At 37.4% G+C, this 18,503-nt stretch overlaps 1 protein-coding gene across 19 annotated transcripts in view; it reads left to right on the top strand.

Annotated features, from left to right (window-relative positions):
• The window catches only part of LOC132106507 (afadin-like), a 127,275-nt gene that overhangs the window by 65,223 nt on the left and 43,549 nt on the right, over positions 1 to 18,503 (top strand). For 10 of the 19 annotated variants that reach the window (XM_059512238.1, XM_059512246.1, XM_059512250.1 and 7 more), the window contains exons 5-16: positions 1 to 113; positions 1,737 to 1,894; positions 3,502 to 3,595; positions 4,141 to 4,278; positions 7,295 to 7,336; positions 9,707 to 9,801; positions 9,889 to 10,142; positions 13,061 to 13,130; positions 13,222 to 13,325; positions 14,561 to 14,616; positions 16,018 to 16,223; positions 18,472 to 18,492. The exon at positions 1 to 113 is cut by the window's left edge and continues 48 nt beyond it. In XM_059512238.1, coding sequence (XP_059368221.1) covers positions 1 to 113; positions 1,737 to 1,894; positions 3,502 to 3,595; positions 4,141 to 4,278; positions 7,295 to 7,336; positions 9,707 to 9,801; positions 9,889 to 10,142; positions 13,061 to 13,130; positions 13,222 to 13,325; positions 14,561 to 14,616; positions 16,018 to 16,223; positions 18,472 to 18,492 — 1,351 coding nt within the window. The remainder of the gene's footprint in view (positions 114 to 1,736; positions 1,895 to 3,501; positions 3,596 to 4,140; positions 4,279 to 7,294; positions 7,337 to 9,706; positions 9,802 to 9,888; positions 10,143 to 13,060; positions 13,131 to 13,221; positions 13,326 to 14,560; positions 14,617 to 16,017; positions 16,224 to 18,471; positions 18,493 to 18,503) is intronic. The other 9 variants (XM_059512256.1, XM_059512254.1, XM_059512239.1 and 6 more) reach the window with 3 other exon arrangements.

The raw sequence follows: 18,503 nt of genomic DNA, 5'->3' as shown, positions 1-18,503 counted from the left end.
CAGTTTCACAAGGACCATTTCTAACCCCGAGGTGGTGATGAAGAGGAGACGTCAGCAGAAGCTGGAGAAGAGGATGCAAGAATTCCGCAGCGGAGACGGTCGACCGGACTCAGGTTTTGTCTCCAATCATAGACATAATCTACACTGACATACAACTGCCCAGATATACATATGAACTTCTAAGAGATTATTTAGCAGGAGGGATTGTTATTCAGCCAATCATAACAGAGATCATATTGAAGTCATGTGATCTTATGCGACCCTGGACCACAAAACAAGTCTTAAGTGTCAATGTTTCAAAATTGAGATTTATACATCATCTGAAAGCTGAACAAATAAGCTTTCCATTGATGTATGGTTTGTTAGGATAATATTTGGTCGAGATACAACTATTTGAATATCTGGAATCTGAGGGTGCAAAAAAATCTAAATGCTGATAAAATCGCCTTTGAATTTGTCCAAATGAATTCTTAGAAATGCATATTACTAATCAAAAATTAAGTTTTGATATACTTACAGTAAGAAATGTACAAAATTTCTTCATGGAACATGATCTTATTATCCTAATGATTTTGGCATAAAAGAAAAATCTATAATTTTGACCTGTTCAGTGTTTTTTTGGTTATTGCTAAAAATATACCCCAGCGACTTAAGACTGGTTTTGTGGTCCAGGGTCACATATATGGAAACCAGGCTACAAAGTACTTTATTCAGTACAGAAAACAGATATGAGCACATTAACATAACTTTGCACATTTAGTTTAGGTGCATTGTAAGAATTAAATCTATGGTCATTGAGCTGTGTCTAGAGACTTTTTGGTGCAAAAATAGCTTCGTGTTTGTTTTTCATGTAAAGTAGGCTATGATGTCAGCAATTTGCCTCCATGGGGCACTGAAAACTGTAATTATATAAAGAGAGCACTAAACCAGAGCCCTGGCAACTCCATTGCACTTGTTGGGACTTTCTGCCAATGAACCACCTACTTTCAAGTGGAAAACCATTCCAGACCTCAACATAAAACTTTATTTTGTAGCTCTGTTCACACTGATGCCTAAAATAGACTTTCTGTCCTGGACAGACATGGATATTTAGATTTTCCAAGCTTATGTAATCAGGATAATAACATATGTCTGCAGCCGAGGGTTTAGACCAGAGGCAAATCCTTAACGTGACACACATAGAAAGGCTCCCAGTTACTCATCACATTCACCCCGTCCGGTAAGAGTTAAGCAGTGTGTGAACTGGTTAAAGAGGCTTAGTCGAGAACGCGGCTGGGTTTAGATCCCAGTGTTGGGGATGTTTGAGTTCTCGCGCTGTGTGCTGCCTTACTAACAAAGTCCTTCAACCTACATTGGACAAATTCAGAACATAGGATGGTGTTTTAAGAGGAATATTTTCTGTGCTAATGCTAGTACCCTAAATGTTTATAATTCATTTACTAGGTCATCAGCAAAGGCCTTGCCCTTATATCAGCCTGCCTTTAGACATTAGATCTGACTTAAGGTAACTGTGCATGGAGTTAATGGGCATGATAATCAGCCAGTTCTGATTTAATTGGCCTTTTACCGATATATCAGTCTACCACTAATCTGCACTATTAGTTCTTAATTCTCTTGTATTATCAGCCAATTTTAGTAATCTCGAAAAGCCAGGTATAATCTGATTAATTAATGATTAATGATTAAAGCTACACTATTAGTTCTTAATGATCTTTCACACAATCTCTCTCTTTCAGGAGGGACTCTGAGGATCTACGCCGATAGTCTGAAGCCAAACATTCCCTACAAGACCATCCTGCTCTCAACTACTGATATGGCTGACTTTGCTGTGGCCGAGGCTCTGGAGAAATACGGGCTGGAAAAGGAAAATCCCAGAGATTACTGCATCGCCCAGGTGAGGTTTAACACGGTGGGAGTGTTCAAATGCTTTCAGAGAGTTCTACTTCCCTATGATAAATGCACCTGTGTCAGAAAGTTGTTTAAAATCTGCAATGAAGGGATGGACAATATTTTGATACTATGTCATGGATATTTAAGTGTGCATGCTCTTTTCCAATAGTTTTACATTTAGATCAGATCTAGCGTCATCTAATGGTGACTAAAATTTCATTTTTAAAAACAATAATTTAATAGCACTGATAATAGCATAAATTCATTTATCACATTTCATGTATTAAGTTGTAAACATCTTAAATGGTACAGCAAAAGTTTCAAATATCATAAGAGTTCTTAAATTTGAGGATGGAAAAATAGGAATCACACTATAGCCTTATGTGATTTAAAAGACTAAATGTGAGCCCTGCATATTTCAAAGTACATATGTTTATAATTAATGAACATGTATATATATATATATATATATAATTGTCCAGCAAAAACAACATATTAATGCATAAACATCAGTAAATTCTGTAAAATAAACTGAGATTTTAAAATTGCATGGGTTTCCTCTGTTAGGTATCAGTTTTATTTATGTAGGTCTTAAAAAGCTCTTAAAAATCTTTAATTAGATTTTTGAAACCGCAGATACCCATACATGTTTTAAATGATAATTTAATAATTTAATTATTTTTATTAATAATTTGTTGTTATTAGTAGTCATTGATTTAACTTTAATTGACATACATTTAGGAAGGGTTTTATTTTGATATTGGCGATTTATCGATCAACAATTAATGATAATTATAGATCTTTACCAGAATCGTAATATCAGCATCCATAGTGACATGTATTGTAGCTGAGAATGACATCAAATATAACTGATTAACATAGGGCGTGTAAAATAATCATTAATCATGGACCTTTCAGTTCTGTGGAAATCTAGCTGTGAAAGTTTCTTCAGAATGCCATGTGGGTCTGCTGTAGAGTTATTAAGCTGATTGAATGTCTCTGGCGTGTCCAGCTCTCTCCGTGGACCCCTCCTCCTCATCCTCCTGTGATCAAATCAGGCCACTGCACGATTTGTCTTCCAGATTAAAGCCAGGAGCTGACATCTGCTTCACCTCTGCTGAGAGGAATTCAATTGTGCAGTTGTAAAGTGCCCCGCCTGCACGCGTTTAGCACTGCACTAACGGGGGGATGAGGAGGAAGTGTAGAGGAGAAGAGCAGGAAGTGCTTGAAGTGGCTGGTCTAATCTGCTGTCAGCAAATGGCAAACATCGCTGGTACAAAACGGTCAACCTTGTGCTGTCTGCGCCGTTGCTCACCAGCTCTTTTCAGACGCCGTCTCAGCCAGTCACACTGAGAGTTTCTGTGGCATTGTAATATCCTCTCCCATCACTCCGGCCAATTTTAATAACATACACAGCTCGTCCATAAAGCTACTTTTAAATCATGGCACAGGGAGCGTGTATCTGTCACTAAAACAGGTGTCTAATGCCTGCCTAGAGTGTGTACTGTGAAATATTGGCATGCTTTGCTAAAGAAGTCAAACTTTATTCCGTTAGGTAAAAAAGTTGAATTTTTAAGACTCTGAAAGTGTGTGCATGTTTGCTTTGTGCAGGTGATTCATGTAAATGATAAACCAGTGAAGGAGGCCATACTGGACGACACAGATTGCCCTCTGCAGATCCTCAGAGACTGGACAAGCGATAAAGGTCAGCCACATGCCATTTTTTCTTTTTTGTAGGTTTATTTTTTTGTGCGTGTGTGTGGTTTTTCTGCACTCAGAGGCTACATTTATTTGATAAAAATATGGCAAAAAACATTAATAATGTGAAATATTGCAATTTACAAGAAGTTTTTTTTTATATTTAAATCTATTTTAAATGTAATTTATTTCTGTGATGCAAAGTTGAATTTTTAGCATCATTATTCCAGTCTTCAGTGTCACATAGTACTTCATAAATCATTCTAATATGCTGATTGGGCGCTCAAGAATAATTATAAAAAAAATATATATATATTTGAAATAGAAATAATTAAATGCATCCTTGCTCAGAAGTATTTTTTTTTTCTTTTTAAAGAATACATCTTATTGATCCCAAACTTTTGAACTTGAGTGTAGATGCATTTTATATAATTTATGCCTTAATTTTACATGCTTAAAGCATTTAAATAAGTATAATAGATGAGCCTCTCATTTACAGCATGTTATACCGCCCCCTGTTGAATATAATATGCTATTATGTCAATTTCACAGAGGCCTTAGTATTCCAGCTGAAAAAGCGTCCTCCAGACTACGCTCCAAGGAAAGGACGTAAACCCGACAACAGGATGGGGCCGCCTCACGGATCCATTCCTCCAGAGAAACTGCCCTACCTGGTTGAACTGAGCCCAGGTGACACACACAAACATACACTATGACAGCACATCCTCTTTCCAGGAACTTAAGAGCAGAAGCAGAGGCCTTTGTGAGTCATTGAATGCTAGCAGAGCTGTTCCTGGATCAGATGTAATGATCTAAGCCTGCACTAGAGTTTCAGTTGCACTGACGTGACAGCTGTGAAGAGCAGCCCACTGACTGCCCACTGACATTCACGCAGGAGTAGAGCTATGTCCAACAAATGAGTTCAGTATATGGACCGCTTTAGAGTCAGCTAGTGAAATCCCTTAAAATAAACCTTAGTTTAACTCAAGTTGTGTTTTTAGAGTTGAAAATTCACATCATCTAGATCTGACGCTCACTAACGCCGTCTTCAGTCTAACTGCTGCTTGCATACTGTTCCTCCCCCTGCTTCAGCCACAACTAACCCTGTCACTGCGTTTATAACCAATGCTTTTTAACTGCAAAGAGTTGAGCAGGAACTCTCCTGATGTGTAATGTCACTGTATCTATACTAAAGCCAACCCACGTCACATTGTAAAGACAAAAGAAATGCCATCTACAGTGAAAGCATTAAAGCTTCACATAATTTCAAAAAGTTCACTAACCAATCACTGATAACTTCAGGAACAATTCATTGGCTGACTTTTATTTTATTTACAATAAAAAAACGATTGTACTTTGAGTTATTTTATAATATAAAAACATTCAAGTTATTTCTACAAACACTATCTGTTATATTGTTGTTATTAAATTACTGTATATTATTTTGTTTAATGATAAACAATTTATTTTGTTTAAATATTATTTTATGATATTTTATTTGACATTATTAAGTTTGACTTTTCTATTTAATAATATACTATGTACTATGTATTTGTTCAATTTGATGTATTATATCAGGGGTTTTCAAACTTTTTTTGTCAGCCGAACCCCTTTGATCTAATTCTTTTTTTTTCTTAACAGTTACATCATGAGTGATGTAACAAATACATACCAAATCATACTATTGATTTACACTTACAGTGGGTACAAACAGTATTCAGACCCCCTTAAATTTTTCACTCCGTTATATTGCAGCCATTTGCTAAAATCATTTAAGTTAATTTTGTTTCCTCATTATTGTACACACAGCACCCTATATTGACAGAAAAAAACAGAATTGTTGACATTTTTGCACATTTATTAAAAAAGAAAAACTGAAATATCACGTGGTCTTAAGTATTCAGACCGTTTGCTCAGTATTTAGTAGAAGCACCCTTTTTATCGAATACAGCCATGAGTCTTTTTGAGAAAGATGCAACAAGTTTTTCACACCTGGATTTGGGGATCCTCTGCCATTCCTCCTTGCAGATCCTCTCCAGTTCTGTCAGGTTGGATGGTAAACGTTGGTGGACAGCCATTTTCAGGTCTCTCCAGAGATGCTCAATTGGGGTTTAAGTCAGGGCTCTGGCTGGACCATTCAAGAGCAGTCACGGAGTTGTTGTGAAGCCACTCCTTCGTTTTTTTTAGCTGTGTGCTTGGGGTCATTGTCTTGTTGGAAGGTGAACCTTCGGCCCATTCTGAGGTCCTGAGCACTCTGGAGAAGGTTTTCGTCCAGGATATCCCTGTACTTGGCCACATTCATCTTTCCCTCGATTGCAACCAGTCGTCCTGTCCCTGCAGCTGAAAAACACCCCCACCACCATGCTTCACTGTTGGGACTGTATTGGACAGATGATGAGCAGTGCCTGGTTTTCTCCACACAAACCGCTTCGAATTAAGGCCAAAAAGTTCTATCTTGGTCTCATCAGACCAGAGAATCCTTCAGGTGTTTTTTAGCAAACTCCATGGGGGCTTTCATGTGCCTTGCACTGAGGAGAGGCTTCCGTCGGGCCACTCTGCCATAAAGCCCCGACTGGTGGAGGGCTCCAGTGATGGTTGACTTTCTACAACTTTCTCCCACCTCCCGACTGCATCTCTGGAGCTCAGCCACAGTGATCTTTGGGTTCCTCTCTTACCAAGGCTTTTCTCCCCCGATAGCTCAGTTTTGCCGGACGGCCAGCTCTAGGAAGGGTTCAGGTCATCCCAAACGTCTTCCATGTAAGGATTATGGAGGCCACTGTGCTCTTAGGAATCTTAAGTGCAGCAGAAATCTTTTTGTAACCTTGGCCAGATCTGTGCCTTGCCACAATTCTGAGCTCCGTCTCTGAGCTCTTCAGGCAGTTCCTTTGACCTCATGATTCTCATTTGCTCTGACATGCACTGTGAGCTGTAAGGTTTTATATAGACAGGTGTGTGGCTTTCCTAATCAAGTCCAATCAGTATAATCAAACACAACTGGACTCAAATGAAGGTGTAGAGCCATCTCAAGGATGATCAGAAGAAATGGACAGCACCTGAGTTAAATATGAGTGTCACAGCAAAGGGTCTGAATACTTAAGGCCACGTGATATTTCAGTTTTTCTTTTTTAATAAATCTGCAAAAATGTCAACAATTCTGTGTTTTTCTGTCAATATGGGGTGCTGTGTGTACATTGAGGGAAAAAAAAGGAACTTAAATGATTTTAGCAAATGGCTGCAAATATAACGGAGTGAAACATTTAAGGGGATCTGAATACTTTCCGTACCCACTGTATGTAAATAAATATATTTTCAGTGGACAAAAAATATGGTCAGAGTAGCTGTCAATCTGAAAAAAAAAGAAATGGCACATTCCTCAGTCAAATTGCAGAAGTGTGGACTTTTGTTGTTTACAATGGGAGAGTTATGGTTTTGTCACTTGTGACGTGCTGTTGTCCGGTGTAGATATGGTATCTATATGTAGATATGACATATTCACTCCTCTCTGGAGTGTGTGTCAGCTGACAGACTGACCACTTGCTTATGGCACTTTTTTTCTCTTTCTTGCTGCGTTTGGTGTGCTTTGGCTTTTCCTCTCTCTGTATCTCTTGCTCTCTCTTGCTCTCTCTCATGTGTGTTGTTGGTGCGTGTCGGTGTGTGTCCCGCCGTTTTGTCTGCTCCTGGCTCCTGTGCATGCGTCCCATCCTAGGGCGAGGGAGTCACTATGCCTACTACTACCGTCATCATGAAGGTAACACAAACCAGCCTCCACCTCCCTCCCTCCCCCAGATCTACTTCTCTCTCTCTCTCTCTCTCTCTCTTACACACACACACACACACACAATGAAATATAAGCTATAAAACACTTCAGCAAAATGAAAACATACTGACCTACTTGTTTTTTTTTTTTGTTTTTTTTTTGTGCACTAAAAGTAAAAAAAAATGTCGGCACAAGAGGAGTTTGGTGTGGTATTTTCTGGTAAATATTTTACAATGTCAAAAACATTTAGTTTTATAGCACATTTTTCTTTATATTGGTACAAATTTCCCAGCATTGCCCTCTTAGACTCTAGTAAATATCTTGGGGTATTATTTACAATGTATTCTGTATTTTTTATTTCACAAAATGTCATAAAATAACTATAAAGTTGCCTAGGCTGTCTCAGGCTTGGGTCGACTGAAAAAAATAACTTTTCCCAAAATATATACAAAAGGGGCTCTAACATCAGTATTATGAAGTTATTTTGACACACACTGTCATGTTTTAAGCCTTATTCCCTTTTACTGTCTGTGCTTTGCATTTTGCTTACAACTCCTTTGAATTGCCAATCATTTTACTAAGGCCTAAAAAAAAAAATTGTTTGGTTCCGGTTTCCGACCGACCCTGTCAATTTATGTGCGACCCAAATTTATTTTATGAGACTGGGGAAGAACGGTCTTTCACACATCGTTAATTAAATTACAGTTTTCTTTAAATGCTGTTTTACACTTAAGTAATCCGTTAAAAACCATTAAGTATTGCATCAAAACCCTTTAACTGTCAATTCCTAAAGTGAGCTATAACTTAAGGTTTGGAAATTGTAACATTAAGAGAAACACGGGGGGAGGGGGGAGTCAACAATATATCGCGGAACAGAGAGGGCACTGACAACATGCTGACAGACAGGACATTAACATTACCAGCTTACTTTTAATATGAAACAAAGTCTCATTTGGTTATTTCACCTTTCAAATGTGGTCATTTTTTAAAGAAATGTAAACAATAAATACCGTTTTGTGGCTCTTGAATGTGTCGAACAGATCGCTGTAAGTTAGATCATCAGTTAAAACTAACTGATCGTCTCTTGCTTCTAGTTAATTTATAGCATCAAAATCAAATAAACCACATAAATGAACATAACAAAGAATGTTGTTTGACTACAAAAAGATGTCTGTACACTCCGTTTTTCAAGTTCAAATCCTCCATGTTAATCTACTATGAGATCGCCTGTCAAACTCCCGCGAAGGCTTTTTGTGTGTGTGTGTGTGTGTGTGTGCGTTTTGCGTGTCTATGGCAACAACAGACTTTAAACGGGAATACAGAATCACTGTCGTAAAAGTACCGGTACACACATTTAAAATCAGCGCGCGTGTGTGTGTGTAAAACTGCCACTGGAGAAAAAAAATAAATAAATTAAAAAAAATAATAAATCCCTACCGACCAATGACCTCAACTGACAACCAACCGGAACCAAACTTTTTTTTTTTTTAGGCCTAATCTAAGAATTAGCCTATAATACAACCCCAACCATCCCATCATCATTTATAACCCAGGATTTCCTATTAAAGTTCATTGTTTCTCAGCAAGTTCTATGAATTCTGATCAAAGTCCAATTTCCGATAATAGAAGTCTTTGTTTTTGCACAGTGGTCAAGGAAGGTACTTAACAATTATTAGTAAGGATATGTCATGAGGGTTGACTAGTCATTTAATGACCAACTAGTAAATTAGTGAGGTCATTCTAATGTTTGGGGTCAGTAAGATTTTTGAAATGTTTTTGAAAGAAGTCTCTTATGCTTAGCAAGGCTACATTTATTTGATCAAAAATACAATAAAAGTTATCTTGTGAAATATTACCACTTAAAATAACTTATTTAAATATTTTCTAAAATGCAGTGTATTCCTCTAATGGAAAAGTTGAATTTACAGCATCATCACTCCAGTCTTTAGCGTCACGTGATGCTTCAGAAATAATTTTGAAATGTTGCTTATTAACAATGTTAAAAAAGCAGTTGTGCTTTTTTATCATTTTAATGTGTTCTTGCTGAATAGAAGTATTAATTTCTCACTGAGCTATTTTTAGCGGCAGTGCTTTAATTAGCATACTGTACAACCCTGGAAAGCCCTCTCGGAGGAGTTGCATCTTTAAGTTCAGGATCGAAAACAGCCTAATTACACAGTAGTTTAGCTAGACCATTGACTAGACGAATTTAGAAACATGTAGTTTTGCATATTCTTAATTACATGGCCTAAAGCACAGAAGTGACACTTGTGCAAGAGTGCTTGTGTTTTGAATCGAGTGTGAGTGACATGCAGACAAATGCAAACGTGTGTGTCTCACTGCTCTGTGGCTGCTCTGCAGATGGCTCAGACTCCAGGGATAAACCCAAACTTTACAGACTACAGCACAGCGTCACTGAGGTCGGATCTGACCAAAGTGAAGATGGAAACATTCAAGTAAGATGACATCTTCAGCGCAGTAGTGTAGAACAGTGAATGGTGAAAATACGTTTAAAACACATCCCTGATTTTTCTGCACTGAAGCTGTTCGGGCCTGGGATTCTGCCCCACCACTGTGACCTGATGCATGCGGACGGACTAGTGACCGTGACCCCTGTCGGTTTGGACGCTGAGACGTTTGTGGATGGACAGCGGATCTCTGACACTACGGTTCTGCGCAGCGGCGTGACGCTCCAGTTCGGAGCCACTCACGTCTTCAAATTCGTAGACCCCAGCTATGACCACAGCATGTCCAAGAGAGACCCAGGGCCTATGATGAAGGGCAGACACAAATCAGGGTAAGTCATAGTATTTTTATTTTTTACCCAAATAGAGCTGAAAAGCAAATATAACCTGATACGAATCCCATTGAGTGTGTCCAACTAATACATTTGTCTGATCCTTTATTGACCAGCTGTGGCAGCGCAGCACAATGAACCATCTGTTGTACTGTGTAACATTAGACGCAGTGATGGGGAAGCTTCTTTGAAAACTATAGCTTGCCAAGCTACTTAAAAAAAAAAAAAGTCAGTAGCTGTATTTAAAGCTACTAAAAAAAAAGTAGCTAACTACATTGAAGATATTTAATATCTTAATAGCTAGGATGACAGTATGAAAATAAACAGGTGAATTGATACTAAATGCAACTAACACAACTATAAAACACTTTAGTTTTTATATCGGAGTCAAAAACATGTTGAACAGCCACCTTTAACTATAAAAATGATGAACCTATGACTTCGGCAGATCATGGAATGGATCGTGAATCATTCTTTTAAATCACTTGATTCAGATGAGTCATCTGTATGATGCCATTCACCTAAATGAATCTAACTTTCCAGTGCTACATTTAAGGACAGTTTAGGAGAGCCTGTTTATTGTGTCATATCATGTTTTATTCAGGCTTTAAGCAGGTTCTTTACAGGCATAGTTTACACGTCACAGGACCAGAGCAGATAATTCATTCAGTTTTGACACCAGTTTCTGCCATCTTAAAGGTACAGTAGCAAAAACCAATGGTTTAGTTCCAAGAGATGGAGTGAGACTTGAAAGTGATTATGAAATATCGTAATAATGCGTCTTTTGTGGTGCTGATGTTGATGTCAAGTGGAAAACAAACACACAGTTGCTCATGAGGTGTTTTGTACTTGTGGAGCCATTAGATGGCACTATTTCAATGTCTAAGTGTCTTGTGAGCGTGTTCTGGTTTGTTTGTTCTTTGTTGATGTGTGTGTGTCTCTCTGAACGACCAGTGCGAGTTGTGTTATGGGATGCTCTGCTTCCATAACAACAGGAGTTTCTGCGGTTTTGCACATGGATTTTCTCTGCAGTGACCGTCCTGTCAGATTTCTAGTGTTAAACGTAGCCTTTACTGTGAGAACTGTTGGAAAAGAGGCTGGAAGAGTGACAAGGAGAGGGTGAGCGGAAGGTTATGTTGGCCACAGGCGCTGAGAGACTCTATAATCTGATCAGAGTGGGTTGGAGAGGGGTGTGTCCCATGTCATTTCAGAGAGAAAACAGGGTGTTTGAGACAGGGCGGAGTGTAGTGACACTCCCACCAACACACACTCTTCACCGTAATCCACTGTTAAACATATCAGACTGGAGCAGAGCTGTCCTGGTGAGTTCATCCACATTTTACACGTATAAACGCTCCACTTGAGTTATCAGGTGACTGAAGATTTGATGTGCTTGTTTGTTTCCTGTAAACTATTAACAGTACTGTGTTTCGGTTTATCTGATCATAAAATGCTAATTAAAACATGTTGTTTGAAGTTTAATTAAGCATGTAGGTTTGTTCAGAAACCTTTGTTTATATTGCATACATGCATACACACACATTCACATACACTACCATTCAAAAGTGTGGGGTCAACAAGATTTTTTTTGGATGCAGGATACTGTTCAAAAGAACAACATTTATTTAAAAAAGAAATCTTTTGTAACATTATACATTTCTTTACTGTCATTTCTGATCAAATAAATACATCTTTGCTAATTGAAAGTGTTAATTTCTTTTTTAAAAATCCCCGAACACTATAATATAATACGGATTCATAAGTTTATTATGTTTGTGTGAAATGTGGGGGGAAAACAGCGTAGCCTCAGGATATGAAAAAAAAAAAGTTTCTACAGTACATTGATTCTGTTCATTTTAATGCGTTGAACAGTCAACATTAAATGCTTTACACACACTTATTTTCCCAGCCCGCCTCATTAGTAATAGTTTATTCTTATTGTTATTTTGACTTTGTTAGAACATGTGAACTTTCTCCTGTTTAGCTTCTTTTTAAATCTTTTATAGAATTTAATTCCTGTTTCTTGTTTTAAGTGAGTTTTTTTTAACACAACTTTTAATGCAAAGTAATCCCATGTGCATCTTATTGCCATGCATGTGAATGTGCAATAATTAGATCTGCGTTCATTTCAGGCCATTGGCCGGTAATGTCTAGGTTCAATTAGGTTCATTTCCTGCATTGATTTGATGTGAAAACATGTGTCCTTGTTGAATGTGTGTGAACACTCTACATTTTGTAATGTTACTTGTACTGTTTGGAGTTACATAACACAAAGCTGTTTTCAAACTGATGCCAGGCTTAATTTATGATCAGTATAATTGTATCTTTTGGTTTGTGTCCAAGTTCTCTTAAAAAGTACTATACTTTTAATTTGTAAATTATTTATTTTACTCGATTATCCAAAATGGATATTTACATGGTTATTTAATATGTAAAGCATTTCTAGCTGGAAATGTAATGAATTTCATGGAAATGACTCCCAAGCTGCAGTATAGATGATGCCTGATTATGTCTCTACATCTGAATGCAAAGGGCTGGAAACCCGGTAGCCTTGTAATTTTGTAATTTATGGTAATTTTGTTCAAACACTGTGTGGGTGTATCTTTAGGCTGTGGGGCTCTGCTCATTCATTTAGTCTGGTTAGAATGCCGGCGAGTTATTGATTGTGTTCAGTGCTCATAAACACACACACACTCACACACACATGTACCCGGGTGTTCGTGGAGGTGTGAGCCGCTGCTTTTGTTTGACTTTCCATTCAGCTTAGGTTTTATGTAATTGTGTGTTTTAGAGCATATGCAGGTGGTTATATTGTGTGTGTGTGTCTGTTTGTTTGGCCACTGATACTGTTTATTTCCTTGTCATCTGCTGAAATGATTAACTACATTACCCCCCCGCTGTATTTCTCTCTGTTTCAGAAGTGTCCCAGAGACGACCTTTGACCTTCACGGGGACGTTCATAGCGGCTCCGCTCTCCCTACAAGCAAGGTGCCACATCTGCCTGCTTCTTTGGGCTCTCTGTGCATGTTCTTATGTGCTGTCTGTGTTGGGTCTCTGATGGGATATTTGGTGGTTTCAGAGCTCAGGGAAGCTGGAGATGGAGCGCTCAGGAAACAGTGAAAGAGGCCTGGTGAAACCCATGATTAGAGGAGAACAGCAGGACTTTAACAAACATGACGGAAGGTAAGAATTCTGTTGACTTGGTGTGCTTCATTTTCATAGTTGGGCCAAATTGAAAATTTCAATTTTGTTCTGTATTTTTTGTGGAGAAAAAAATTGAAATTCTTGACAATCACATGGTGAGATTTGAGGCCATCAAACATTTACAATATTTAACTGCAATTAATTTCATGTATTTCAGAAAGAAAACAAGCTAATATGTGTATTTATTCAGTTTGATACATGATTTTTGTTAAATGTCTCGACTGTCTGACCTGTCAGCCTTTAGGGTTCTGATCATTTTTTCAGATTTACCTAAAACTGTGTTTACATTCCAAGTAAAATGTAAATATTTTTGACTAATCTGATTATTATTTTAGTTATAAATATGAGTGTAGGGATAAATTTCACAGCACGTTTAATTATGTATTTTTCTAAGAATAATGGGAAGAAAATGAAAGCAACCTGTTGGGTTGTTGATAATGGTCCAAAAGAACGAGGAAATAATCAAATAATCATGCAAATGAATGATGCAAAGTAAAGCCAGGGGCATTATTTTGAAAGTAGTGGTAATAATGATAATAGATTATTATTAACATTACTGTTAAAAAATGTTTTCTAAAAAAAATACATTAATACATTAATACATTTTGTTTTACAATTTTTTTTAATAAAAAGTAAAGTGAAATATGTATTCTTTTTTTATTATAATTTTTAAGTAAATGATTGAACCCTTACAGTATTTTTCACAATTCATTATTATTGTAATCTTTTTTATTCATTATCTTTTATTTGGATGATCTTGAAAATGCTAAGAATTAAGAATTGTGTGGATTTCCTCTGCAGGTAGAGTAGAAAATGTGGAAACAAATAATGTAGTTAATGACACAGAAACCAATGGCATGTTAGTTACATTTTCAGTTTAGTAACAGCAGGTTTTGTGCACATCAGCTGTCAGTCAGCGAGGGTCTCTATGGAGTCAGTGCAGGGTACAGGTCTCTATATGTAACCTAACCCTCTTCCTCTGTTTGAACCTGAGATACCTGAGCCCGCCGCTCACCTGGCTTCAGTCTTGTCATCAATAATCCAGTGGAGATGAGAATGCTCATTCAAACACGCACAGCACAGTTTGGCATCTGTGACAGGATGTTGTATGGCAGGACAGGAGCAGGGTCTCTGGAGCGGTGGGCGTCTGTAGACAGCGGTGTCAATCTGTCCTATCTCAACTGGTTCATCGAGCAACAATTCTTTCCCTGCAGGTCCCAGGATGGCCCAGAACTCATTCTGCCGGCCAGCATAGAGTTCAGGGAAAACTGTGAGTACCAAATCCATGTGCAAAGCAAAACCAATTGATCTGTGCTGGTTTGATTTCAGCGATCTGATCTGAACTGGGTCATGTGATTTTGTCTGGTGTGTATTTGTATGTTTTGTCATTTAGTCTTTTCGGGTTTTGCAGACACAACATAGTATTCCCACTTGACCTGGTTAATGCATTCACGCGGTTTCTTTTATTGGCTCTGCTGATTATAACACAAAACAAACAGCTAATTCTAGAAATCACTCATAGTTTGCTGCCTCATAGATCAGTGGATGGGGAGTATTGATGATTGCTAGAAAACTGGTTTTATCATTTAGTCAGTTCAAGATCAATTATATTGTAATTGATAAAAAAATTTCTGTCCCGAAAAAAATAAATAAATGCAGAAATAATAATAGAATATTTAATTGTTCCACCATGCCATTAGGTGGCAGAAGTGAGTTTTATGCCAGTTTAGAAGCCAGCAGTTTCCTTTTGTGTAGCTGCATGGATGGACTGAGCCTAGTACCGCTGTCACATCACAACCCAGTGCAGATAATCACTAACTATACGTTTCATTCGCATTTGTACATTACAATTTTCATATTTGGCTCACAGCATCACAAAATAATGACAAAATCTTGTTATGTGTTGTTACTTTATGTCTTGTGGTTGTATGTTATATGTTATGTGTCATATTATCTGTTGTGTTATGAAATATGTTATGTGTTATGGTAATATGTGGGGTCATGTTATGTGTTGAAATGTTATGGTTTTATGTTGAGTTATTGGGGTGCACGATAAATATCGGCCGATAATTAATGCGCATCTCGTCAGTAAAGCCTATAATTCCATGCTGATAATGAACATGAATTTGCGCAGTTTGTCAGGTAACAACGGCTCTGTGTAGTAACAGCTGCTCTATGTGAAATCACACACCTGATTGAATTTATCGCTGATTAGAGAACTGGCTTTACTGACGAGATGCACATTAATTATCGGCTGATATTTATCGCGCACAATGTGTTGTGGTTTGTTTTGTTGTGCTATATCTTTATGGTTATGTTATGTTGTGTTATTTTTAAGTGTTTCTTAGTATCAGTCTTCAAATCTCATATAGCTGAGCAGCTTATAAAAAAAAAAAAGATCTACATGTCATCAAACAACACGTATAATTTGCAAAACGAATTCTATTGTAATGAACTATTATACTACAGTAGATGTTCCACATGCTTTTCACTGTGAGTTATAATAGATTAGAGCTCAGGTCACAGGCTCAAAAAAACGAAACAAAAAAACATGCATGTGCAACTCTCATTGTAAAATATATTTGCATGCTAACATCTATCATCAGAGCTTCTTGGTCTGTCCCAATTTAAACTCTCTCTGCTACCTCTATCCCATGATTCCCACCCATAGCCGAGGATGCCTTCCTGTCTGCCATCATTAACTACACCAACAGCTCAACGGTGCATTTCAAGCTGTCTCCCACCTATGTGCTGTACATGACCTGCCGCTACGTCATGTCCAGCCAATACCGGCCCGACATCAGCCCCTCCGAGAGAACGCACAAGGTCATCGCCATTGTCAACAAGATGGTGAGCATGATGGAAGGAGTTATCCAGGTGGGTGTTGGCCATTTTTACTAGAATAATCTTCTGAATGTAATCTATCTAATCTGAATGATTTTTTTACAGTGGACGTTGTGACTATTATATTAAAACTGTATTATTTATACTTTAGAGATTTCGCTGTAGCTCTGATGTAGAGATTTGTCTGTGAAGTTAGATTATAGTACATGCTTTTGTAGTTGTAGTGTTAAAGCTTGTTTCACTCTGCTTTCATCGATTCAGGTCATTGTCTCCGCAAACAGTGCTTTAACTACAGCACTCAGTGTTTCCCCTGTGTTTGTTTGTATCTGGATGTTTGTACGTGTGTGTGTGTGTGTGTGTGTGTGTGTTTTTGTGTCTCTGTGCCTTGTTTTACCTGATTCATGCACTATGTTTTCCCAGCAGTGCTTGGTTCATCAGTTTCCGATTGTCACCAAGTTGCCATATTGATGTGTAAAATTAGAACTGCTTTTTTCTCTGGTGATACAAGATTTTCTTGTTGCCTCTGAAAGAAGTGTTTGTATATATATTACTGATTAAACGTTTGGGGTTGGCAAGAATTTAATTAATTTTTAATGTATTTGAAAGTAGTTTCTTATTCTCGCCTAGGCTGAATAGAAAAAAAAAAATACAAAAAAACAATCTTGTGAAATATTATTATAGTTCAAAATTTCAGTTTTCTATAAGAGTATGTTTTAAAATGTAAGTTACTACTACTACAGTCTTCAGAAATTCTTCAGAAATAATATGTAGATTTGCTGCTTGAAACCGTTATTATTATGCTGTTTGAGCTATTTGATACATTTTTTCAAGATTCTTTGATGAATAGAAAGTTCTAAATCTTTTGTAACATTACAAATGCTTTTACTGTCAATTTGGATCAATTTAATGCACCCCTTGCTGAATACAATTATTATTCCTTCAAAAAAAAAAAAATTGTGTTCACTCCAAACCTTTCTTGTAAATATCCTGAACGAGACTGATTATAAGTGCATGAATAAGACTCATTGAATCATGAATCACTCTCACTGATAATGATTACAAATTATGGCCGGACACAAATTCTACAGAACAATACTGTGAAATCACTCACAGTAACATGAACGAGGAGTCGTTGCTCATTTGCATAAATGTAAACTTTTTTTCTCGACTGTCAATTCACTGCATATGGCCTCATTGGATATGGATATGGCCCAATTTTCACTTCTATCATTTACTCACCACAAATAACTATGTAAACTTCTCTTTACAGTTCAGAAATGAGGTCCACATGCTCTCTGTTTATTTATCTTCTTTGCTCAGCGCCTGCGGGTTTGAGTGGCCCACCCAGGTGTTCAAAATGTATATCTCATAGTCTGACAGCAATGTTCAAATGCAAATAGTTTTTTAAAATAAATCTTCTGTTTTACAGTTGTAAAGACTGCCAGTTACAAGACTAGATGGAATTCAGCATCTAAAATGAGAAAACAGAAATATTATATAAATGGATACAGTCGCTTAAAAAAAAAATCAGTAGTGTCATAATCCATTAAAATGTTGATCTTCTTTTTGGTATATCCCAAATCTCAAGCCTCACGTGTTTAAGGACCAAAACTTAGAAAACAAGAAACATAATCTCAGAGAAAGAGGGAAATAATTTAAGTCTTGGTAGCAATACTAAGGATATTTGGAATAAGGAGGTTTTTTTTTTTTTGGAAGTAACTTTCTATCTACTCAGATCAAAATGTTCAGTAGTAGGTTTGTCATTAGTCAAATCCTGATGGTTAACATCAGAAGTTATAATATCATAGTTTGCTGCTTGTTACTGCTAGTTATAAATGTTTTTTCTTTTTTTTTCTTTCATGATTTCTTTAGCACATTTGCACTATTGTTCAAAAGTTTTTTGAAAGTAGTCTTTTATGCTTAAGGAATATTTAGAAATTCCTTATTGAAGTTAAAAAAAGAGCATTTATCCTGTAGATGTCATCCTTGGCATCACAGAAAAGCAGACGTATCTTTACACTGCAGCATAAATTATTAAATCGAGTAAAAAAGAAAAGAAAAAGAAGCTCTAGATGACTGGGACGTCCTGTACGGCAGTGAGTGTGAGAAGATGATGATGTGACCTGTCCTGTCCTGTCCTGTGTGAGAGTGAATGTCTGTGTTTACATGCCTGTGAATTCTGTCCCATGCCATCGCTGTTGTTGACGGTCTCTCTCTCTGTCCTGTCGGATGTCTGTCCACCCCCCCACCCCCTCTTCCCCCATACCTACTATCTCTACAGGAGATTGCTGAAGGTGATCAGGTAGGAGTTTG

This window comes from Carassius carassius, chromosome 27 (assembly GCF_963082965.1).
Source record: "Carassius carassius chromosome 27, fCarCar2.1, whole genome shotgun sequence".
NCBI lineage: Eukaryota > Metazoa > Chordata > Actinopteri > Cypriniformes > Cyprinidae > Carassius > Carassius carassius.
Note: the sequence above shows the minus strand (reverse complement) of the source record. Positions and strands in the feature narration are given on the sequence as shown.